The sequence below is a fragment of the Copidosoma floridanum genome, unplaced genomic scaffold, assembly GCF_036245765.1.
Source record: "Copidosoma floridanum isolate Cflo_tuat_1 unplaced genomic scaffold, Cflo_Japanese_pri ptg000013l, whole genome shotgun sequence".
NCBI classification, from domain to species: Eukaryota; Metazoa; Arthropoda; class Insecta; order Hymenoptera; family Encyrtidae; genus Copidosoma; species Copidosoma floridanum.
In genome coordinates this window covers 29,035,930-29,062,263 of record NW_028321890.1, presented here as the reverse complement: position 1 = coordinate 29,062,263, position 26,334 = coordinate 29,035,930, and the positions used below count along the sequence as shown (strand labels likewise).

General features: G+C 44.1%; 1 protein-coding gene across 2 annotated transcripts in view; it reads left to right on the top strand.

Moving 5' to 3' along the window:
• The first annotated feature begins 4,021 nt into the window (after positions 1-4,021).
• LOC106640650 (frizzled-4-like) overlaps positions 4,022-26,334 on the top strand; it is a 42,074-nt gene continuing 19,761 nt past the window's right edge. For both annotated transcript variants that reach the window (XM_089590638.1, XM_014354743.2), the window contains exon 1: positions 4,022-4,736. In XM_089590638.1, coding sequence (XP_089446764.1) covers positions 4,527-4,736 — 210 coding nt within the window. In that variant the 5' untranslated portion in view covers positions 4,022-4,526. The remainder of the gene's footprint in view (positions 4,737-26,334) is intronic.

The following is a 26,334-nucleotide window of genomic DNA, read 5'->3' as shown; positions in this document are numbered from 1 at the left end:
TAGTATATTTTTTATAATTGACAAATTTCCCTGGTAGAAAAAGTTGTACTTTTAAAATTTTTGAAAAACACATTGTCTAAATTTTGAAACAAATTACTTATCTACTTTTTAGAGAATAAAAAAAAACCTTAAAAAATTTTTTGTCAGACGCATAAAAAAAACATTTTTCTGTAGGATTATTGATGTCTCTATACTAGTTATGATTATGAGTCAAATAAAATTTATCAAAAATCGAAACAAAAGTTTTTGGATGTATTATAAAGATATACTTACTTAAAAAACACTGGGTATTATTATTTATGAAACAGCTAATTAATTACATTATAATCAGGCATGAAGTATACAAATATAACGTTTTCATCAACGGAGTCTGCAGGTCGGAGATTATATAGTTATTTGTCGTCTGGACTGCGGCAGGTGTAAAATAAAATAAATTGAATTTAATTGCATATATAAATTGAATCGCTTCGAGACGAAGTGCATAATATTTTGGTACTAGTATTTCAATCAAAATAACTTTCAACGAGCGAAAGTATCATATTCATGTATCATATATAATTCAGATTCAACTTTGTGTTCACAAAACGTTATCAGCGGCTCTTTCTTTGTTCTATCGATTACATGCCCGTGCACAGATATCGATCAATCAAGTATACATACAGGCCCATGTACAACGAGGAACGTGGATTTTTTTTCTCGATCGGCACCGACCGATTTCCATTCTCGTCCCGGTAATGTACTTCATCCGATCTTGCAAATCAATGTACCATCGAGCTGTGCACGTATATACTTATATTGTCAAACGCCGCATCTTACCTCACGATTAAGATTCACGTATGGGAAACTGCTCTGCCCCGGCGTGACCTGCCCCTCTCAACTTTCCTTTCATTTCCTGCATCGCAGCAATAGTCAAAGTCTTCGCTCGAAGAATGCGAGAAGTGCACGTACGTATATCTATACATATGGGTATACATGTAGAAAGTTGCGAAGGGACGGGTACTTATGCATTATAATAATATTATGTACCCACCCAACTTGTAGCTCCGGTCCGGCTGTTTGCCAACTGGCGCGGAATTTATTGGCCCCCTCGGTTTTAATTATATAGAAAAATTCGAGCGCGCTTGGAAAGTTTGGGGTTGCGCAACATCGGGAGTCTGGCTGGATTGTGGAAATGAAATAATCGACGATCGGATTGTGGCAACTTATTGCTTGCCCCGTGTCTCGAGTCGAATAATTGATAAAATTGGGGTGCCATTTGGCCATTTTGTATTGCGATTAAAAGTCAATTGAAAAAAAAAAAAAAAAATTTCCAATCTAGAATCAAGGCGCAGATTATTTCGCAAATCGTCTGCCACATCCTGGAAGCACTTTTTGGTCCGATCGACGAACGTCACGCGATTCTAAAATCAAGATGCTTGGGCCCCTTCGCGCGCAGGTTTCCCCCCAATTATAATCCCATAAGCCGGCGGAGCGTCTCTTGCGAAAATACACAATAATAACCGCTCGAGGCGAGAAAGAGGGAGCACAAAAGGAGAGAGAAGTCAGAAGTTTATTTTAGGCTAAAGATAAGTAGTCCATGGTAGCCAGGACGAAATTATCCATTTTTCAACTATATCAGAGACTCACCATAGTTTACAAAATAAAACATTTTGTTGAGAGTAACCATCTTTCAGAGAATAAGAATTTTAAAATAAATTAATTTTAGTAGAGGATATAAAAAATAAAATGTAAAAAAGTCACTATATGCGCACACTTTTAATAAAAACACTTTAATTTTTCAGTCTAATGTCTCTCGATTTTAATACTTTTAAAAGTTTGCTTCTGAAACTAGTAGTGGCGTAGGCAGCTCTCGTCGATGCAGGCAGTCTTTTCCACTCCACCGCTGCACCCACCATGTACGACGACCCAAACACGTCGAGGCGGGCTCGTAGCACCTCCAGCTCATAAGTACCGACCCTCCTTGTGCCGACTGCCCGTGGATCCTCGTCCCTGAATCTGACTCGCTCAGCTAGGTACTCAGGTGTACCCGTCCTTAAAACATTTGCGACAAGGCTCAGCATGATGTGGTAAGCACGCTGTACCTCCGGTCCACAGGCGTTAGACCTAGCCGCCCGACACGCATTAATCACGTCCTCAGGCCTCACATGTCGGAAATAAAATCGGTCGTCTGGCGCGATCCTCGCTAGCTGCAGGCATGGAAGTAATCCAGCCCCCCCCCCCCGGACCAATGAAGTGTTTGTTCAGCTCCGTTGGGTCAATGGGTAAATGGTGTTGCATACTCTTTTGCCTTGTAAATCCGAGTGAGTTTATCACCCGCCACTTCTCCGCCGCGCTCCTACACTCCCGAAAGCGGCGTCGGTGGTACGCCCTCGACGCATCTCTGATCTCCATCTTGACCCTGTTTCGCAGATGATTATACCTGGTTCGGGAATCGTCAGAGCGGCGCCGCCTAAGGTCTTGCCAAGCCTGGTTACGGGCCCTGATCAGCGATCTGATCTGGGGCGTTATCCACGGCTTGGGACCAGCAGTGATCCTGATGTCTCGGACGGGGCATGTCGATCAAGTGCCCACTGCAGCTCCAGTCCTCCTCTCGCAGCTCCCGCACCAGAACATCCACATCCAGACTCCCGTACGAGCGGCGCCTCACGTACCTCGTTCGGTTAGAAGGCATTTCATACTCTAACTCCACCACAAGTGCATCGTGTTTAGAAATCCAAGGAAGCTGTGTCTGCGTGCTAGCTCTTGCTAAGACATAATATATAGTCAATTGTGGACTCGGAGGCCCCGCTGTGGTGCGTAGGACCGTAGGGTACTCTTTCTGTTTCCAATGTCTGCAGTGACTGCTTGTACGCGAGCAGTTCCACTCGATGTTAAAGTCACCCATGACGATGAGCCGATCGTAACCCTGGTTGCATGTCACGATGGCCTCCTCCACGTCCTCCCAGTAGCCAGCCTTTGGAGGGCTGTACACGACGACGCATAAGAGGATAATGCATTGAAGCTTAATACGGATCAGTAGAAATTCTGGTCGCTTTTCATACATTGGTCTCGATGATGATGCACCAACAATCCTACTCTGCAGCGAGTCACGGACATATACAGCCACTCCACCACGACCCAAAGAGAGAGAGAGAGAGAAAAGAACCGCAGCCGAGTTGAGTTTTTGAGGATGAAGGGAAGATGGCCAATGAAGGAGTTGGTGGTGGTGGGCTCCGAAACACGTCTCTTCTTACGTCTCGAGCCGCCGATGATCTCCTTCCTTTACCTCCGCTCGCTCCTCCCGATAGTATAACCCAAGCTTTTGCGGCTGCCTTTTTTTCTACCCCCCCCCCTTTTCGCTCTGCTATTCTTTGCATTCTATACATACATGGGCGTTTAGCTCGGTGTCGGTTTCATTAGGCGCATTATGATGCATCCTTTGCGTAATCGTGTTACATACTCGGTCGGACGATCGACGCGCGAACCCGTTTTGTACCGATTTACCATTTTTATTTGGGTACCATTTTTTTCTCTTTTTTTATCGATTGCACGCAAATTGCACATCTGGGCCGAAGAAATATCTATACCATGTACAATAAAAGTGTCAACGAATCCTGAATGAAAGTAGAGACATTTTTTTGTCAAAAGTGCCAACTAATAATCGATGGACCGTGGTGGGAAAAAACAAAAGAAAAAATAATAAAGGGGGGTCAACTTCATCACGACCGTCATAATCTTCCTTTTTCTCTCCTCCGCAATACTTATACCTTGGGCGCTTGCTCCTTGATGTCATCCTCGCATATCCTCCTCCTCCTCCTCCGAAAGAGAAAAGAAGAGAAGCGGCCCGCTTCGGAGCCATTGAAACACGCCGACTGCGGCGCGCCGCTACACACACACTCACACACCGAAGAACTGTACCACATGGCGGCGGCTCGCCTGTTATGTAGTATTATATATACACGCGCCTGTGCGTTGCTCTCCTCCACCGTCGTGCGGTTCGTTACTCGGTCGCTTTCAGCAGCTTTCAGTACCTTCACGACCGGCGAGGCGGGTGGAGGTGCGCGCTCTCGTCCTCTTCCTCGTACACCACTTTGCGGCTAACTTCTGTCTTGGCGATTTGCAAGTTGTTTTGTTTGTTTCTGTTGGTGTCATCATATGTTGCCATATTGTGCGAGAATAACAGAAAGGTGCTTTCGTTTGACGTTATTGACGATCTCGATCGGTGATCGGTAAGGTTGTGAATGGATTTTTCGTTGGAAACAACGCGATGTGGTCGATTGACACAAACGATTTGAGGTTCGGTCTCGAAAAACTGAAAACTCTGCAGGTGTGACGAACCGATCGAGAAAAAAGAATCGGTTTGGCCGATAAAACATGAACAATCGAGTGGTCGCGAGGGACGTCAACGTCTCACGGTAAGGGCACACAGTGTATATATCGTCAAATGTAGCTATGGTCAGGCCAACGTAATAACATAGATCCATAGAGGACGATCACTGCGGATCTAGAGTCGATTTGTCGGTCAAAGTCACTCGCAACAAGGCACGATGACGTCGAGGATACCGGGGTTGATCGCGCTGTTGTTACCGATCGCGGTAGTGATTGGTAGGGCGGAATCTTGGGACGATGCCGGTCATCAGGGCTCGAGCGCCAAGTGCGAGAAGCTCAACGTGCCGTTTTGCGCTGGACTGAGGTACAATCTCACCGCCATGCCCAATTTCATGGGCCACGAGGACCAACAGCAAGCCGAACGAGGGGTGAGTGTTTTGTTTCTCTCCGTATATAGGTATACATATATATATATATTCGTCTGTCCTCCCCATACTTACTTTTCTTTGCTCGGCGCTTATTCTTTCTGCCGTCTTTGCTGCGGTCCTGCTTAACGTTGCATTGTAACGAGGTTGAATGAACGAATTCTCGGTAACGGGTTCAGCCTTTTTTTGTCGAGTGTTGCCCGATACAGCCAAACGTTGCATACATGCCCGCGCTGGGCAAGATCATCCAATGACGTTTCGCAATCGCGTGCGAGGGATCTGTAAATCCAAGCGTGTTTAGAAGCGCATGTGTGGTTGAAATTTGACATTTTTTTATAAAACGCATAGTTTAGTACTAGTGTGGATGAGAATAGTTATGAAAAAAACCATATCGATGGTGCCCTTATTGTTTCAACATTTTTACTATCCACTGGATACCTTCGAGTGCAAGTTTGTAGCTCCTTGTGCAGTAATCATTGAAGAAATTTTATTTGATCGTGTACTGTACAGGTACTTCAATACATTTGAATTTATAATAAAGTACGTGATTGTAAATGCTATAAAAACACGAAGTAACAGCTATGTGTTGTTGCTTTTATCCCAAAAATCTACTCTATATAGTTATATGTACATGTCGTACGCATGTGATGATAATTTTTATCCTCGTCTCTGAATCGGCGGTTCAATGAAATGAAACGCTACAAAGTTGCCTACGGTCATCCGTGCCCGACGCAAATAAAATTAAAATCAAGCGCGTCTATATACCCGTTCCCAAATACGAGTTTCCGACCCATCGGCCACAATTCACACAACACCCGTGCCATCATTACCGACGTGGCCCTTGGATGAGCAATAAAATTGCACATATATATAAAAAAATGTTTTTTCAGAACAAGCAAAAGTGTACAAAAAATAGAACCACCGACGACAGAACAATATTGCCCCCCCAAGCTCATATATATATACGTGCAATTAGAGTCAGTTGCATGTATACAATCCATACGTGAAAGTTCACGGAAACCGCGGACCCGCGAGCAATCAGATTGCAACTCCGCGAAACTCGTTCCTTTTCTTTTCTTCGATATTTTCCAGCGCATACACACACACACGTAGGGGGTAGCAGTAAAAAAAAGGGCACAAAGAGGGAAAAGGCTGTCTCCTCGCGGCGATTCAACGCACGTCAGGCCCCGCAAAAATCTCGCGGTTGCGCTATAATACATGCACACGATATACACGCAATAAGGAAGCATGTGCTTCAGTACAATAATATATTTATACTTATACGCGAGTAAAAAAGAAATATATATATTTATTTCCCTTTTTTTTTCCCCCTTTGCTTCTTCTGGTCTGCAGCGCATGTACATGTAAATACACGCGGTCAGTTTGCATTAAAATCGCCCGCTCTCTCTCTCGTCCTCTTTGCTTTTTCTTATATTCTACACATAGATGTACACACACACTTACACTCGAATTAACCACACACGAGAGCAGAGAGGCTGAATCGAAGAGGAGTGGAAGAAGAAGAAGAAGAGGGTGGGTGAGGGGATCTTCGATCTCTTGGAATCTCTCGCTCTGTCTTCGGTATATATATATACACAAAAGAAAAGGATGAGGCGCGTTTGATCTCTCGGCGACTCTCTCTCTCTCTCTCTGCACGGGACAGGTATATATACAAGGGATATCTCTCTCTCTCTTGGCTGAACCGTATTATGTGCGCAGCACAAAAAACGCAAGGTGCACTCGTCCATACTAGGGTACATTAAATTTGTACTCGTGTACGTATAGGATATACAATGTACGTGCCCACGTTATAGCTCCTGGGTTTGTTTTTTCTCCCTTCGATCGATCCGTGATGTAAAAATACCAATAAAGATTTTCTTTTTTTTTTTTTCTTTTTTTTTTTTTTGTCAAAGGAGCAGAGAGTCTCTTGGTTATAAGTACATCGCAGACGTCGAACTCTTTGACGGGATAGTTGAGCTCGGATAGGTAAGGTATGCGGACCTTTGAGACATGCACCGCGTACCTATATATACACGCTAGAGCCAAAGGGAGAGGGTCGAAATGAGAGTACGGCGACGGTATAGTTGTTCAAAGTCGCGGTATTTGAATTTCTGAAATTGCGCGCCCGTGGTAAGGGATGCTGATGATGATGACGACGCACGAGCTCTCGGGGTAGGATAGCTCAATTGGAGAGTGTATGTCGTGTATAACTCCCGCGCCTCGCGTTACCTCGCAACGATATAAAAGACACATAGGATTTTCTTGTCTTATACGAGGGTTGGAGTAACTTTCGAGCGACACCCCACCGAGGATTGTTTTCTTCCTTCAAAATTTTTCCGGTTGAACGAAATTACTTCCGGTCTGCTCTTATCGGCCCGTTTTCATGTTATTCCTCGTCGTCCCGTGTATACATGCCGGTGATTGCAGTGCAGGCCCTACAAAAAACATGTGGAGCTGGTGGATAACTTTCGCACGCACCGTTATTCCGCAATACTTGGAGCGTGGAAGAAAAAAAAAAAAAGAATTAGCTGACGCAACCGTACATATATATATATATATATATATATATATATATACGTGTGTGTGTACCTACTATATTTACAATGGCTGTGCACAAGTTACCTCATAATACCAAATATAAGAACAAAAGCCAAGAGGGAGATTAATTAAATTCGTTCTTGGCATCAGCATTTTCGATATACAGTTGTCAAATACTTTGTTTCACGTGTAGGAAAACTCTTTGCCGTTATCGATGAAAAATGAGAAAACGCGACAACTCAGTGATCCCATACCCATATATAAATATACAAGAACATCATACCCATATATAAATATACAAGAACATGCAACGTGATGTCAGAAGAGCTACGTAACATATAGATACTTACGAGAGTCGCGCGTGGATATACGCGTATACGTATACAGGTATATACAAATGCATGAGCAATCAGCACTTTACATCTTGCTCCAACTCTCCCTCTCTTGTAACGCCTACACTGCACAATGCACGTTGTATATCGGTGTAGGGGTGCAAATGCATCGCTCCTCCGCTGACTCTTTTGCTTTAAGGTGTACATCCACGGCTGTAGCTTCTTTTTCTTTTTTTTTTTTCCTTTCCCTCTCCCTCGTCCGCTCTTTTGTCGAGATCTCGCCTCGGAGATCTTGATCGTCATCGCCCCGTGCCCCGAGAATAGGTCACTTATAACGAAGAACAAGAAAAAGGTGAAAAAAAAAAGGAAGAATACACGCATTTGTACGCTACACGAGTACTTGCAAAAGTTACCCTGCAACGTGTGTGTATACCTATGGCTACATATATATATTCATTCATTTGAGAGTAATTTCAACGTCCAGTGTTACTTTAAACCCACGATTGTACAATTACGTATACATTTGAGTAATTAGCTCGTACAATGTACATAGAAAGAAACTGAAATATGGGTGTACACGTATGTGGCCCGTCACACGATTAAACTGTCTATATTGGGCCAGCCAAGAATAAAAGGGTGAAAAAGTAATGAGTATAGTCGGGCCCTTCAAGCAGAAAAAAAACACAAGTAACGTATATAGGAGAGCATCATCTATAGGTACCTGTATATAATTATGATGATGATGCTGATGCGAAAAGACGTTCGTACGTCGGGTTGTGGTGCAGATGAAAGCGAGCGGCGTCGCGTGAAATGTGCTTATAATATACTCGAGGTATATAATTATACGTGTATGTGTGTATATGTACCTTCGAACGTCAGCTAATCGTCTAGTATATACTATAGGGAGTAGTACCTACGGAGTCTATAGGAAGAAACTTCTGCGCCAGGAAGTCCGTGTATCGAGCAGGCAAAGGGCTTTTTGTTCGCGTGGGACTGGGCCGTTGCTTTATTATTTTTTTTTTTTTCGTTTCTTTTCCTCTCTCCTGTCCTTTTATATTTCGGCGCGTTACTTGCCCGTGGGCTGCGCGATTAAGTGTATACCCTCCGATCGTAAAAAGGAAAAAAAAAAAAACCGGATTCGGCGCAGAGGGGGAGAGATAAGGCGTCAAAGGCTACTTTCCCCCCCCCCTATATAATGCTAATGGCTCTCCCGATGTTTTATTGCCGTTGTGCGCCGTGCGTTCGTACGTGATGTACATTGTATTGTTTGTACCCTACGTATATGTACAGGTAGACGCTAGTAGATTTATACCACTGTGTAACGTAGGTACACGTTTCCGTTTTGGAGAAAGCCAATTAATCGTTGATACATAGGTATAAGGGTTTGTTGCCATGGGTTACGCGTACATATGTATGTATATTGTGGTGGTGATCTTTTGTTTATTCGTACAACTACCACCTGCATTCACTTTTTTTTTTTTTTTTTTTTTTTTTTTTTTGGACAGGTAGATTCATCACGTATAACGAGCACACGATAACTGCAGGTGTTACGTTTTGTATAATTTTATTGCACTAGTTGTCCCTTACACCGTGTAACTTCGCACTATTTGACCGATTGCATCGATCTTCGTTCCAAAATCCAACGAATTTCGAGTATTGTACGTATATATTATATATATACACCCCTGCACACATTACTCGCTTTGGATGACGAATACCTACACGAAGCTTGTAAACAAGCGAGGGAGGAGGAGGACAAGAGGAAGAAGGACCAAGAGGATGGTTGAAGGAGATAAGAGAGTGGTCGAACTGGTGTGTTTTGTACCTATATATAACATACACTGTTACCGATACGTTGTAGGTATATACATATATACACGTGGATGTTACGCGGGTCCGGAGCACGTGTATAGCTCATGTGAAATTGGCCACTAATTGAGCCTCCCGCGGTGATGTACCCCTTCTCAAAGCCGCTGCCGTACCGCTTATATACTTACACGTTATGAGCCCGTCGTACGCGAGTGTATACCCATATACATTTATAGCGTATGTGATATCGGAAGCCAATGTTGTATAATATACACTTACACGCTTGTGCGGCTCTTTTGCAATGAAAACTCTTTTTGTCCCGTTGACGGTCATGATAATGACATCACAATCGATCTCTACCTATAATCTATACCTGTATATTATCCAACCTATACGCAGTTTTACGACCTTACGTTATATTAATACAGGTTGGCGGGATTTTTTTTTCTCGTGTCTCGATGTACTTAACTTTTCAATTGAAAATCAACGGCAGCATCGTATCGTCACCAACTCGACAAATCAAAAGCAAAAAAATCCCAATTTAAACGAAAAATCGGTGGCATCCGATATACCGATATCATGTGATATTAGTCGTCCGATCGGGAATCGGAGCGTAGTTTTTTTGGGAAACTCGTTTGGCGACTCTCGGCGATACTTGGCAAAGGATCAAACGAGGACAAAAAGCATCGAGCAAACAACCACTCGTGAATATAAATCCACCTATACGTGATATAGTAAAGAGATACCAGCCAAGAGAAACGATATACATCGGTTTTCGATCGCTAGAACAAGAGGAGGATGGGACGGTGATCGCTCGGACAATTTGCCTATACGCTGTATATGTATAGAGGTACATCATCCATCAGTCGATGTAAAAACACACATGTATATATATCGCAAATGTATAGGTACATATGTGTGTGGGCGCCCTTTAGTGATGATTCGACGCTAATTGGAGCCCAAGCTGCTGCTGTGAGGTCCAGTGCCACCGCTTTGATCGTGGGTCGTTTATTAACGCTCGACTAGTACCGATACTCTGAGAGCTTTTATATACATCTCGTCTCGCACGCGCGCTTGTAATTGACATATACCTTTTACTCGTTCACCACTTGCGAGGGTTTCGCAAAAGAAGCTTTCTTCTTCTTCTTCTTCCTCGTCTCTGTAAGTGCAGTATACACAATATAAGTGATGTAAGCTCACTTGCCCACCACGTGTGTATATATATAGGAAAAAACATAAGAGCCTCGCATAGATACGAAAGAAAAAAATAGAGAAAGCTATAATGCGATGGTCGCATCTTCGCGCCTCTCTCTCTGCTCGGCTATATATTACCATTTGGGCCTATTTACGCAAAACCTTATACACGCATAGGATTTATCGTCCCACCGAGACGATTCTCTCTTGGGGTATACTTATGCGTCTCCTGTCCATCCATGCGTCCTTATACGGATTCACCCGGGAGTTTGTGGATTTGTAGTTCCTCCAGTGCAGATGTGCCTAATGTAAGCTGATTTTTAATTCTCTTATTAGTGATCATTCGAGCCGATCTTACAGTATAATATACCGATTTTGAAATAAGCGAGATCAGTTGAAAAACAAAAGTAGTCGGGGTGATGATTTACATTTGTGATACCGCCATACAGGACACATCGATGTGTTGCTTTTGCTGCCGGGGAGATGAAATCTTTATTTAATGAACCGAATGAGCGTCAATCAGATCGAGATAGTAAATTTATTACGCTCGAATGGATGTGAGGTCTTGAGCTCCGTTGATTGGTACGCCTAATCGCAACAGAGCTTGAATTTTCTTGGTATGGGAATCAATGCGTGTTTGGACGCACATGCTAGAAAAACAAATTCTGCTCGCACTATCAGCTATTGACTATTTAGAGTTTGATTAATTTAAAAATATGATCGAGCATTTCAAAGTCCGTCCCGATTCAGGAGGACTATTAGTTGTTTTTTATGTACGCACGAAAAAAACGCCAATTTCAATTAATTTACAAAACATTAGTCATGCAGACTGTACAGTAATATATAGTAATAGTCCGAAAAAAAAAAAAAAATAACACAAACACACACAGCAATCGTAATAAGCTATTAACAGGTATATATAGACATTGGCAAGCGAGAAAAATAAGCCAGGGTCGCACACGATGATGCACAACCGTGCCATTGTACTCGGGCGTGCTTTTGCACTCTGGTATTCAAAGTTTCGTGATTTACACCCGCGACGGGCGCGACCAATTTACGCGCGCGGTGAAAAAAAAAAAACCGCGAAACACAACACGCGCCTCCTCGTCGCAAAGCCGCGGTGAGGTTTCTCTATTTTTTTTTTTTTTTTTTTTTTCCATCTTCTGTAACACGCAGTTAAAAGGTATATAGATGCAGCGGGGGAAGCTTTTGGATGACGCAACGATACAGTTCCTCAGCGGCGGTGGAAAAAAAAAAAGTGTGTACTCGGGAATAATAAAAACCGTGACGCTCCCAAATTAATAGACACATGGTACAATTCACTGGCATACATACGTATATATATAGGTATAAAAAAAATTGTGCACACGCGCACGCGAGCAATTATACAACTCAAAGATAAAATTTTGGTTGCTCACGGGATGGGCACACGTATAAACATAACGTGTCCCTCGTAACCGTATCAGATGACGGTTGCATTTAGATGTACGCCTGCTGTTGCGAGGAAAACACGAGTGACAAATTTTCACGGGACACGCGCCCTTGGAGGTTTAATTATACTTAAAAGGTTGTGTGCATAGGTATACTATACAGGAGTAATCAGAGAGGGGTTGATCGAAAGGGCGTTTTTTCCCCTAACGGAGGGTAATACAATAAAACGGATGAGTTGGCGCGAGTGTGATACCAATCGTATATACACGGTATTATTATCGTCAAAAGCTTGGGCGTGTCCCTTTGCAGGGCACGTGGGTACCACAGCTCGCGAACACCTTGTGCTTTTACATGGAAGAGCCAAAAAAAAAAAAAAATCATTTTAATATTCGTGCAATCAGCTCTGCGATCCGAAGCAAGCGTTTTCATCACAGCCTCATGGCTTGCCCCCGAAACGCTTAAATACATACACGCAAAACAGTGTTTGTGCCAAAACTAAACAGTAGGCACACATCAGGTTAGCTTGAGACGTCGACCACAGTGAAAAAGCTCTAACGTTAATGGCGTGGGCTCATCGACTCGAAAAGCTCCAATCGCGTTGTTTGAGCTTGTCACACCCTTAGAGATGAGGAGCCTCGTCCCTGTGTCGGTCGGTTCACACGGTGTCGAGGCAAGCAAAGGAATTGGAAGCCCAAGCTCTCTTCATCGGCGACGTCTGTCGGTCGTAAAAGTCGCGCAATTTCGCAAGCTCGGCCTACAGGTATAATATATACGAGTGGTTCATAACAACTGTTTGATGCAAGGAGTGAAGAGAGAGAGAGAGAGAAAGGGATATTTGCGCTTACATACATATGTATATTATGTACTGGCGGCACCTGATGCAGCACCATGTAGAGAGTGGGACAGAAAAACGGGAGCAGCCAGCCGTCAGGCGCTTCGTATAGAGTGACGCAACAGTGCACCGGGTCGTCGGGCGCGCATATATATATAGAGAGAGAGAGGAGAGTTATTTGCAGGATGTGTACGGCAAACGGTCGGGGGTTTATTGAAGATCGCGAAATTTAGCAAAAAGCTTTTTGATTTATTGCTCGACTGCCTATGTGCGCGCGAGATCAAAGCGTGAGGGTTTTTTTTTTTTTTTTTTTTTTTTTTTTTTTCTTTTTCTTTTAGGATTAACAATAGAAAGATGTGTTTTAAAAATATTGCGCGTCAGCAAAAATCTTGTGAAAAATTATTACCGAGCGTCGTAACGTCCACTTGGCTTCCTGTGTAAGAGCGTAATGTGAATCGTATTGTATTTAGTTGACAAGCAGCTCTACGTTTTATCAATTGTTTGGCTAACAATCAGGTATATTGTACTTAATAATTATGGCGAGAAACATTGTCTTCATGACGGCAAATATACAATTACGTGTATTATCCTATTATTCACTTTTTGTCATTGGTTTATTTCTTCGTATAATTACAACTGACGCAGACCAGACTTTGTCTTGCATATTTTACATAATCGTGAGGGATCCAAAAAGTTTTTGTCGAAAGGAAACAAAAAAACCATTAGTCAAACAATCGGAGCACCATAAGACTGTATTCCTTCGTTTGTGGACAAACCACGTGTAAAAATGTATGGTAAAAAAAAAAAAAAAAAAAAAAAAAAAAAAAAAATTTATTGCCATTCCAGTGTTAAGCCTCGCGGCGCGGGCGTGCGAGCGTCGATAAGCGATCAAAAGGAGCCGCTATATAGCTGCGCGGCCGAGCTGGTTTATTACGCGTATAGCTGTATACAACATGTATAGGTATATATATGCTCATTTGAGCGACGCCGCCGTCAGTTTGTCGTTTGGTCGTCGTAAATCAAGCGCCGCCGGCGATAACGCCGTTTCTCCCTCTCTCCCTTGTCATACGTTCATATATATAGTACGTGTGTTGTATACAAAAGAGCGAAAGATAAACTACGCGCTCGCACGCACATCAATACAATCATAAATGTAAAAAAGGGACATATATATATATACAAACACTCTACATCGATACACATCTTTGTGTATACGATGTGACGCATAATTGTTTTGTTATTATATTTATACATCTCCATCATGCTATCTCGCGGTATGTTGCATTATACCAGCTCGGTTCTGTGACTTTATGCATCGAGTGCGCGTGACAATATGTACTTTCAACTTCCCTCACTTTTTTACGTGTTTGCATTTGTGATTAGCATTGATAGATTTATTGCATTGATTCGAAAGATCATTGGGGGGTTTTTTTTTACCACCCCCCCCCCTCCTTCACCAAGAGCGATTACTAAACGTAGGAGGCTATACAAACCGACTGCTGTCGCTCCGTAGATCGTTTTATCAATAAATGTACACCGCTACAAGGGTTACTGTATCAATTGTTTAACAAATAGTTTTTTGACTTGGAGATTGAGTTGGAACTTTTTTTTATTTACATTCAACGGAACGAAACAAGACATTTGCCTACACCATGTAGGTATACCTAATAAGTCACAACGTCCACATCTTGATAAATCCTAATAATGAAAATTTACTAGCACAGAGTAAACTCAGAACGAGAAATATTAACAAATAAATAACAAGAGAGATCATACCTCGGGCACTCGAAGCCCCAAGCTGGTGCTCGTTGAGATTTTTACCAATTAGGCACTCGAAAGAGAGAGCCACTGGAAGGAACAAAAAAAAAAAGAAAAAAAGAGTTGGCGAGAAAAATTGCTCAATTTTCCGCCCTTGTACCATTATATTTAAAGAGAGCCTAGAGAGAGAGATGGTGAAAAGTGGCTTGTTTGCTCAAGCTCGCTCGAGAGAGCTTTTGATCTTTTTTTCCTCCCTCTCCGGTGATTTGTGACCCATAGGGGAGAGAGTCCCCCCTCGTTTTTTCACCTCCCAAGTGCGCGAAACATCCTCCGAGACCCACACACGTGCCACCTCCACCTACCACCTCTCGTAGCGCGCTAGACCGCGTTATATAGTCGAAAAGATTTGCTTTTTCCTCCCATGCGTTTGCACCGCATAGAGAGGTGTGTTGGTGGTACACATGAGGGAAAAAAAGGGTCGAGAGTGCTTTTGACTAGCTAATTGGCCCGTGGGCGGGTGCGTGTATTGTACGGAGCTATGGTTTCCCACTTAGCCGCGCTTCTGGCCCTTATTTTTTAACGAGCGAGTACGTAAGTATAAGTACACCAAAAAGGCCCAAAGTGCTTTCTTTCCTCCCGTCGAAAAACTCGGGCTTTTATTGGCTCGTAAAGTACACACACGCACGCGGACGGATTTGGTGACTCACGTCTGCTATTTTTCGCTGAACATCTTTCATTCTTTTTTTTTCGGGGTGCTTTGAAGCTTGGAAATTGTTTTAAAAGCTCCCGAGAGCTTTCGTGGCTGAAATAATACGTACATTATCGAAGGGAGGAGCTAGCCAATGCGTCGCACTTTGCACTATACCCATTTGAGGTATATGAACGAAAGCCTTACGTATATTTATATATATATATACCACCGAGAGTCGACAAAACAAAAAGTGCATACGCGCGGGCGTTTCACGGGAAGCCGCAGTTGTCGGCTGGTGACGAGCTTTTGTCATGCAAATGTCATTTGCCACGTTATCGCGTGCGCCACCGAGGTAATCGTCTTTCACGCCCGTCTTTTCTGTATTACTCGCGCGTGTAAAAATACATAGGTATGTGCATACAGCACCGCGCGAGCTGCTGTTACGTCGGCTCTCGGTATATATATTATAATTGTAGGTACATGTGGACTCAGCTGTTGGCTGCTTGGACCCGCCACCGAATGTGTGCTGTCGTCAAAGGAGCGAGTTCGCGCGAAGCGTCTCGCTTAGTTATGCTTGTATGTCTTCATGCTTCTTCTTTTTCCCATTTTCGAGCTTTCTTTTTTTTTTCTTTTTTTTTTTTTTTTTTTTCAAACAAGCATAGAGTGTGTACCTACATATCACGTATTTCGGTGCTTTTCGCCCCTTGACGTCTTTACACGATTTTCCGACAGCCTCTATATTTGACGTGCAAACGTGGTGTATACATGTATAAGCTTTGGCACTCGATTCGCGTGCATTTTACGGGGACATGGAAATTTTGAAATAAATTTTCCCACAACGTGACCGGTAGCCTCTTCCCTTTTCGCAGTTTTGGCTTTTCCTCCTTTCCCCAGACTGTAACACGGAGTATTTGGGTAAAGAAGAAGTTTGACCGGGTCGAGAGGGCTCGTGTGCACAGCTTCGTCTTCTTCTTTGACGTGATTATTAGCGGAAGTTTCCCCTTTTCGCTCCTCTTTCCTCTGCTGGAGCGCGTCGTCGAGTGCCATCTTGACATTTTTGCGTCCAGACGATTTGAGGGGCTCTCTGGACTTAAATTAACCCCCCCTCGTTAGCCAAAGTAGACACCCGAACGCAAATTAACTCTCTGCCTTGGTGTTGGCTTTGGACAAGGGAAAAGTAAGAAAAAAATAGCCTTGCAACCAAGAGTAAAGTCCCCAAATATTTCCAAAGGCAAACTCACAGTGTCGACCCGAAAATCTCGACTGCAAAGTGGAGCAAGCACAAGTGCCATTGTCCGACAAATAATATACACCCTCATCAGGAGTCGGAGCTGCTCAAACGTGCCCCTTAACCCATGTATACAAGGCATAACCCCACCGTTGGGCGCTTCGAAATAATGAGTGCAGGAGGTGCGCTCAAAGGAACCGGTATTATGCACGTTTACCTTATACGTGTGTTATTTATAATACCCGTGCATCAGTGTACGCATACTTGCATTATAAATATATGTATATACATTTACACATCCTATAAAGGCATGGGACTACGACGACAACTGCCGCTGACGGTCGCGAGAGCAATAAGCCATGGCGACAGCGAAACTGAGACACGACGCGTGCATATGTACCAGCTGGCCGGCTATGTCATTTTTTTTTTTTTTTTTTTCCTCTCTTTGCACCTTTTTTTCGCTAGCTCTCTTGCGGGTAGGTAATACACGCGCGCGCGTACACTTGCACAGAGAATAAGGGTATATACACGGTAAAAGGGGGGAAAACCACGTGCTCTCGTCGTTATATTTAATGCGACGAGAGAGAGAGAGAGCCATAAGCCGGCTTGCGATGTACGAAGAGTAATATGGTCCTCCAGCTGCTGCGCGAGCGTGTATGCATATAATACCTAGACACATTATGAGCCCATTCTTGGATCTGCGCATCGGTGTCCAACCGGTGTAGAAGCCGGTTTTTCGCCCCGTCCGCCTTTGTCGCCGCGTCAAAAAACAAAAAAACAAAAAAAAAACAAAAAAAAACTACATAAATACAATAATATGTGTGTATGTTTTGTGTGGACATATGGGACGGTGGGCATGCGACATATACCACCCAAGGAAGGGGGTCGCGGGTATATGACATGTATATGCACAAGGGCTCAAACAGACAGTGATTCCTCTTTTATCCTTCTGTCGCTTCCTCCGGAGAGGTCTTCACTCTTCGCGCGAAGTGTGTGTGTTTTGCTCCGTGCTACAAGTTTGTTTGGGCAAGCGAGAATTACGACTCGGGCTTCCAAGAGTCGCGGGATATCGACCGACTCCTTTTGATCTTTGAGACCTTTTTTTTTCCCCTCTATAGTCATGGGGCACTTTTCCCGTGGATGAAAAACAAAAAATGCGTGCTCCAATGACCCCCACGAAGCTCCAAACGTTGATCTTCCTTTTTTTTCTTCTTCAACACAACGGTCTATTAACCCGAATCAGAGCTCGCGGATTCCCGGCGATTTGGCGCTCGCGTCCGAAAATACACATCACCTACACTATGCCCTCCACTCGCTAAGAGCAACAAACGCAAACGCCTTTCCTCTCGTGGCATTAATCGACAAGCCGTCGTAAGAGGCCCTTTCGCTTCGTCCCTCGAGATAAGAATTGAGGCAACGAGAAAAAAAAAAAAAAAAAATGGCAACGCGAGAGCTGCAAACGGCGAAGATGAAAGAAAGGGGCCCAAGGCAGCTCGCGTGCAGCCCCGTTTTACAACACATATGTGGGTATTATATGTGCATGTGCATGCAGCTGCGCCACGCGGTAATGGCAATTAGTCGGTGCATTAAACTCGCGCGACGAGAACGGGGAAAATAATTATGCCACGGATGGCTCCGATGGCTTTTCTCTCTCGCCGGTGCACCGGTGGCGGTGGCTCGTTTCATATATGTACGTCGCGGTCTGTCGGCTGATGGCGATCAATTAACGCCGCGCGCCTGTACAGCGGGATAATTGCGAGATCCCGCGATGACGAGGCCGTGCGAGACTTTGTTTGTTGTGGACTTTGCGCGCAACACGCTCTTCGCGTCCCAAGAGAACAATTCTACACTAGTGAATCTTCGTGAGACACGTTACATATATTTATATATATATGTGTACACCACTTGCCGATCAGTTTACGTGCTAATTGATTAATCTGGTGTGAGCTTTGCAGGTGCCTTTTTGTTATATTAATAATGGCACCGTCAGTTTTATCTTTTTTTTTTGTTATTATTTTTTTTTTTTATAATTACGCTATTTGTAAGATTTAATGGCTACATTGCTTTAAAAGGCAATGTATCCAATCCAAGGTAATACATAATCGCAGTATATTTCCCGTTTTTTTTTTTTTTTTTCTTATTAGGGTATAGTAAATGTACCTATGTGCACTACCCGAAAGCTTGAACATTTTTAAAAAAAGCGCCTGCTCGAAAAAAAAAATTTGTACGACTCATTATCCGACACAGAGCTGCAACAAGGCGCGGTAGTTAAAGAGAGCTCCCAAGACTGCTCCATGCCCCGTAAAACGGCCTCTTTCGTAATCAACTCGGCCGTCGACTCCCTTCTGTCCCTCGCCTCGACACGTGTATTATACGTTCTCCCGGTGCACGTGTGCGCCCGAGCACTCAGCGACGCGTGCTCTGGCATACCAACGAAAGTATATGGGGCAGAGAAGCAAGATGAGCGCGGAAAATCCTGGTTAAATGGGGCCGTGATTAGTAAGCCCCCGGAAGAGTATATATGTACAGGGACACGGTGCGCCGCGGGGATGTTCCGTTTCCTTTTGTTTCACGAAAAAATTTCCTCGCGACTCGGAATACCGTATAAAAGTACTTCCAACTGCCGGGCGGAGCCATCGGAAGGAGAGCAGATTTCGTCGACGACTTATCGGAACGTCGTGCGATACTACGGCTCCGCAGAGATGGAAACGCTATTGATAAAAGAGCCATTTATTTATACATATATATATCTGAGAGAATAATCAATGAAAGGCCGAGCGAGGGAGTGATCGTTGGCGGTGACTACGTGTGTAATTGTTGGCTCGGTTATCTTTGCCGAAAATTAGGAGATAATTGAACTCAAATTGCATACATTTTTTCATTGTTTATTACAGCACACTCTCTGGTACACGACACCGCGATAAATCACCTTTCGCGCGCCCGTAATATATATACCCATATACAATTCCCGTCTGTACGATATAGTTACGGTGGCGATGAATACACGGTATATACATAATATGTAGAGTTCGCCTTGAGGTATATTTTGAAAAAAAACAACAAAACGTAAATCACCCTCCATTAACGTGCCGACGAACGATCCGAATAAACGATCGCGCGCAATACAAAGAAGAAAATGGGGGAAAAAAAAAGGGTGGAACTGTTGAGGAAAAGAGAGGGACAGCTCGTTAATGCCGCAAAATTCAGCGGAAAGACAGCCGGCGGATTCTATCGCTCGGATCTTCTGCCGGCACTGCACTGTATTACAGCCGCGTCGTCGAGTAGGGAAGGACACGTGCGACCGAGACATGTACACACACACACATACACACACACGATGGTAATAGTATACACTCGACAAAGTTCGCACACGCCGGAGTCCCTCTCTTGTCTTCGGCGCGTCCGCTCTTCAAAAGCCCTCGGCCGCCTTATATGATGTTATTGCGACAATAAAACCAAGCCCCCCCCCCTCTCTCCTTCTTCCCCACTGCGTGCGTGTCTCCTGCCCTCGAGCTATAAATACCACTCCGATTCTCGCCAACGCTATCGCATATATACGCATATGCGTGCTTCGCAAGCTCGCGATGCGGTACACTTGTGCTTTTTTTTCTTTTTCTTTCGTTAAGTAGTTAAGAGCCAGTCGACAGCTGTGTACGAAAGGAAAATCAACCAAAAGCTACGAAGGATCGGTCCAATACTGTGTGTATACATTTTAACCGCGTCAGTGTTGTGCTAGTTAAAAATCGTTATCAAAATATCAATATAATCCCTAGTAACGTATAACGCGTGCATACAAAAAAAAAAAAAAAAAAAAAATCAAATGGAAAACGCTGATGAAAGTTACCGATTACCTGTATAACGCAGCCTCGGCGTATTGGATCAAGTGCCCCTTGAAAGCTTTCCGTAATACTCGACGATGCGCGCTCGCTGAAACGGCAAATGTGCGCCGCAAAGTTAAGAGGGAACATTTTAGCTGATTAACCGAGTATTTATCTTACACTTTTCGACGTGCCACCCCCTCTTAAATTGCAATTTTGGGAGAGATCGTGGTCATTGCAACAAATTATTAAAAAAACAATGTCCAATGGCTGGTATGTCCTTTCGAGTTCGAAGGTAAAAAAAAAAAAAAAAAAAAAAAAAAGGCGAGACAAAGACGCAATCGTCTGCCAATTCACTTACGGACGCGCGCGCCTCTAATTAATTGGCTAGCGATCGGTATACATTATGGATTCAACTCGAGCGGAAGGTCGGCTCCGGTGAAAAGAGTTGGTATATCGTGTGTGTGTATATATATACGTAACGGGGCTTCCCGAGCGAGAGAAAGGAAAGGAAGCGACCGTGCCCATTCACGCGGGGACGCGTATACCAGAAGGAGTTTCTTAATGAAATCCATTTGCAATTTAAAATTTCACCGGCAGGTATTGTATAGCTGTTTTTTTTTCCCCCCAATAAATCAAGCGCATTATCATCGGCTACTATTGGAAATTAATTTTTACGACTGATAACTTTGACGATTTTATTCTGTTCGTCGCTTCCACGCATTCGATTCAGCGGCGAGAGCGGGTTTTTTTTCTCTCTTTTTCCATTTGCGTCATGTAAATTCAAGATCTCGTGAGTCTCACGTATACAGCGTTTTTTAAAACGTGCAAAACAGAAAATATTTGAAGAGAAAAAAAAAAAAAAAGAAAAGAGCACACATAAATAATGTACATCCCATGTACGCGCCGGTCCGAAGTGCTTCATCGATCTCCCGGCGGCCCTACTCATCTCGCCAACACTCGTTGCATCAGCGCTACACTTGGACCACCTCGGCGCGCTCGTTCGCATAAAATCCGATCTCGAGTGCATAGCTCCGTACACTCGGTATAAGCGCGTACACAGTTACTTTTTACACACACACACACACACACTTTGGCAAACGATCGAACCCGAGCATCGGAAGCCCCAATCCATGTACATGCACATACAATATATAGTACAGGCACAAATGGATCGCGGCCGATCATCAAACGCAGCTCTCTCTCGGGCCTTAATGCGATTCCCGTGTCGCCTCTCCCTAATGGGCGACCCGCGAAATTATCGTTCCGGGAGATTCCGCGGGACTCACCCGCGATAACAATGCACCCCTCCTCCCCTTGGGTCTGCGTGCCTGCGCGTGGATAGCACCGTTTCGATGCTGCGTTTTATACAAGAGCTTGTTTTTTTTTTTCTTTTTCTTTTGTTTTTTTTCATTTCGGTGGGTATACAGTATCTCGAGGATTTTATACGTTTTGCTTCGCTTATCTCGCACGAATGCGTCCGAACAGTGGCTGCATAGCAGGGGGGGGGGCCCGAAACGGAGATAGCACGCGTAGTGAATCGTGAAAAACGGGAGAGATGCTTTTTTGTTTTAGTTTTCGCGATCTCGGGATACGCGCAGTTTGGATGCAATGATGGTTGGGGTGGGTTTTTTTTTTGTTTTTCCTTTGTTTTGCCCGTTGTTGCTTGATCCTTGAAAGTTTTACCCTGGAAAATTGGAGTTCGGTGATTTTGGAATGCAATATTTTCCACTGCTATTAAATTCTTTTGTACACCTATTGGGTTACATTTTATTTGTTTCAAGAACAACAAGGATCGATCGTTAAAAGTGATGTATATTCATCGGCACTGTAACCGCAGCAGCATCAATAAGCCGAACAAAGGGGGGGGGGTCGAAAACCCTTTGGCACCATTACGATGAACCGATGGGCAATATGGGCGCGCATCGAAATACCAAAAGGTGCCATAAACCATAATAGCGCGCCCGTAAAACTCGCGCCTCATTCCTCATGTATGAGCCAATACTTTATGGGTATAACCCTATATACAATGTGCTTGGAAAAAGAAAAACCGTGGGCTTTACGTATAAACGTTTTACGCAACTTTTCTCACGTATATCCCGCAGCTGTGGAAGATTATGCGATATCGTTGAAAACTTTGCCTATACGATAAAATAAAATAAAGTATAGGTACCGAAAGATATAAAGAAAGAGGAGCACGAAAAAGGGCACGCGCGGCGATGGAAGGAGCAAGAGAGGAACGTAAAAACGATCGATCGACGCGGAAGTGCGAGCCGATGAATACCGAATGGCAATCCTCGGCGTTGCATCAGGTACCTATATACCCGCACAAAGAGACCAGCACACGCATACACATACCTGTACAGCGTACATGGCGAAGTATAAAGAAGGAGGGGAGGAAGAAAATCCACGTGCAGTGCACACGTATGTATATATGTGTACTTGTGTGCGTTATCCTGTAACGTATAAATTCACCGAGAGAGAAAGAGAGCCAATGGATAAAGGAAAGGGAGCTACCGCGGCAAAGTGCATCTTCTCTTGAATAGGAGATATTATACCCTAGAAAGAGAATGAAGAAAAAGGAACAACGAGGGATGCGAGAGATAGAAGAAAGGCTGCGGCCAAGGAAATAATAATAATCAAGCCGATAAAGTCCCGTACATTATATTGGAGATATCAGCACTTATATACTGGCATCGCAAATTATCCAACAACCAAGTCTTTGAGCGCAGCCGCGTTGTATCATCAAAATATACTCATTTTTCATTCAATGTGGCACCCTCCTTTTTGTTTCAATTCGTGGTGCGTTTCAGTGCCAAAAGTGCAGTTCGCGTATACCCATGTACCCATTATCACGGAGGTGACGCAGGCGCTGTTTTGTACCAAGTAATGGTACTGAAAGAGGAAGGGTGTTTTTTTGGTTTTTCATTGCGCAACAGTAAGCCCGTCATCTCCGCGCGTGGGCCTTTTTTCATTTCGACTCCATGGAGCTCATTACGGTCGATGATGATACCGAGTTTCTTCCTCACGAAAGTCATCCTGGAAATGATGGATCGACCGTAACGGCAGTTTGTACAGTTGAAAGTAGAACAAAAAAAAAAAAAGAAAGAAAGGAAAAACATAAGTGTGCTAATTGGACGTGTATGTCGGTTGTTACTTAAAAGCTGTACACACCTACCGTAAGAGAGAGACAGGGAGATCGGCGCTGCTGCACTTTGATCGGTAAGGTATAAGGTAATGAAAGCGAAGAAACGCGTCACTTGGGCCACGTTGTATATATAATATGTATTATAAATATAAGCGCTCAAATGTCAATCGACAGGCCGAGTGTATACGTGTAGAGTGCCGATCGAAGAGCAAGTCGAGCGCGATCGAATGAAAGATGATCTTTGAAGTGCACCGTGTGTCTCCCTTTGACGACAACTACGTCTCCGCGTCCGTCGGTCGATTTTTTTTTTTTTTTTCGTTTACTTCTCCCGCACGCCGTGGTAGGTACATACGATACACACAGGCTTGTCCCGTCCCTTTTCCCTGCCGCGCGCACACGCTTTAAAATTACGGGAGGCCGCACGCAAGTTAGCAAGCAAGTACAATCGCCCCCGACATCCGCGTGCGCTTTCACGTGCACAAAGAGGGACGCGCATCGGCTCCGCTTGGACGGACGTTTTCTCAGAAGTACGTAGGTATAAAAATTCGACAACCAACCTCCTCCTTCCTCTTTTTCGTTCTTTCTCTCCCGTGACTCTTGACGTTATCTCGATTTCCTTCGCTCAAGCTTCTTCTTCTTCTTCTTCTTCTTTCCCCCTCCCTTCCCCCGCTGCACGCGCGCTCTCTTTATTATCTATTCTTGCGTCCACTCTCTCTTTTATTTGCTATAGTAGGTATACCTGCGTTTAATTGTTCTTCCTTACCGGGAATCCCTTACATTTCAATTGTCCGATCCTCGCGTTTATGCTACGGGGATGGTTACACAATGTAATGTATCCATACCTATGAATTTAAGACTCTTCATAATATATACATTGCACACACACATGTTTTAACACAATAATGATTAGTAATTATATTTCTCATCTTCTTTTTGTTACAGGTAAGTTACAAAGTTTGCACCAACCGAACATCTCTAGTACCGATTTCCATGCAAGTACGCTGTTTGTAAGTAAAAAAAGCGCGTCCGAGCAATTTTCTTTGAAAATTTCAATTTATAAATTATCGTATACGTATACGATTGCTGAAACAATACAGGCGAGCACCCGATTATGTAATATGTATTGACATAGTATCCCGGTACACCACTCCAAGAGTATACGTATTAAGGTACACATCCTTTTTTCTCCCTCTAGTATCTCCCTGCACATGGTGCCCACACTCGTGTTAGCGACCAAACGAGCCGACGAAAGAACGACTCGTCGTCTCTCCATTTGTAAAACGCGTGGTTCTTGATCATTCGTATGCCCCCCCTGATCCGTTCCCTCCCCTGCTCTCGCGTCTTCCGAGAAATCAAGCGAGCCTCCTCCCTCCCCGAGGACGAAGCAGCGATGAGCAAAACGAGGAGGAGATAATCGCCGGGGATTTCGCGCGCGCCACGGAGCTTTTATTTAGTTTTTATCGGGTAGCTGCTATTAGGAGGCTATCGGCGGTGAGGGGGGGGGTGGAGGGGCGCCTAATGGCACCGGCAATTTGTCGAGTGCGCGGATACAGCCATCCCGGCTAGACGCTGCTGCCGCGTGTGGATAAATTTTTTCTTTTGTTTTTTCCCTCCGTATCTCCGTTTAACGAAGAAGCAGCGACAGGAAGTGCACAAACGAATTGTACCCGCCCCAGAGAGATAAGCGGGGGAGAAGAATATATACGGGCCCGGCTCTCTATCTCTCTGTGGATTTATTTTTTGTATTTAGTATACTATATACGTATACGTGCGAGTGACGAGGACATTATGTGTACCGATAAGTGATGATGGCTCATGCGTGCATATCGGGTTATTGGGTTCCATAAACAGGCACATGTGTTTAAAAAGGACTTGGACTACGAACGACACGGTAATTTATTGAAAATATAAGCGTGACAATAAGCTGCATACACTTTTATGAGGAAAAAAGGGTAAAAAGAGAGCAGCTAATTAAAAAAAAAGTGCCATAATATGGTACACCCGAAGTTGAGGCGATTTTTCGTTGCCGATTTTCGGATTTGCTGCTGTTTTGATCTAAATCGGCAAGGATACGCACAAGGATCCAACAGCCCCAGCTCATCCCCGAGTTGAAGAGTAATTCTTTCGAAACGGAAACGCCGGAGATCTTAAAAGACTCCCGCGGGGAGCTCACGGAGAGAGCCGTAGCCTATTATTCTTTCTTGGGGGGGGTGGAAAAAAAAAAAAAAAATCCCAAAGCCGAGCCGCAGTTCGACTAAGCAAACTTTTCCCCTCAGAGGAAAGCACACACATATAGATGTAGACACCACGAACGGAGAGACAATCAGGATCAGCTCTGCAGCGGCGGCTCATGAAGAAGAAGTAGAAAGTGTACGTATATGTATATAATATACACGAGGAGCAGGTATATCGAATGTCGCGCCGGGGAACTTTGGCTCGTGCGCGAGGGGATGTACACGTATTCGTCCCGTGTAAATAGACGCGCTGGGATCCTCATCCGCTGTCCGTCAAAAAAAACGGCCGGCTCCTTACACACGGCGCGAAAGCTGGGAAAAGTCAACAGAGCACGTACCCATATATATATATGAGTACATCCGCAGACACGCGCTCCTCTTCCTGCGGCTCGTAATATCGAGCCTTGCTATAGTTTCGGAAACTCGCGGAGTAGGCGTATATATAAATATGCACTTGGACCGCGGGTGCCCGCACGCGCGTGTGTGTATGATGTTTGAGTTTGGCTCTCATAACGCGACCGGGCCATGTTTGAGTTGTAAAATAAGGTTTTACGATCGTGAAATTTATACGACTCTGCTGGATGAGCA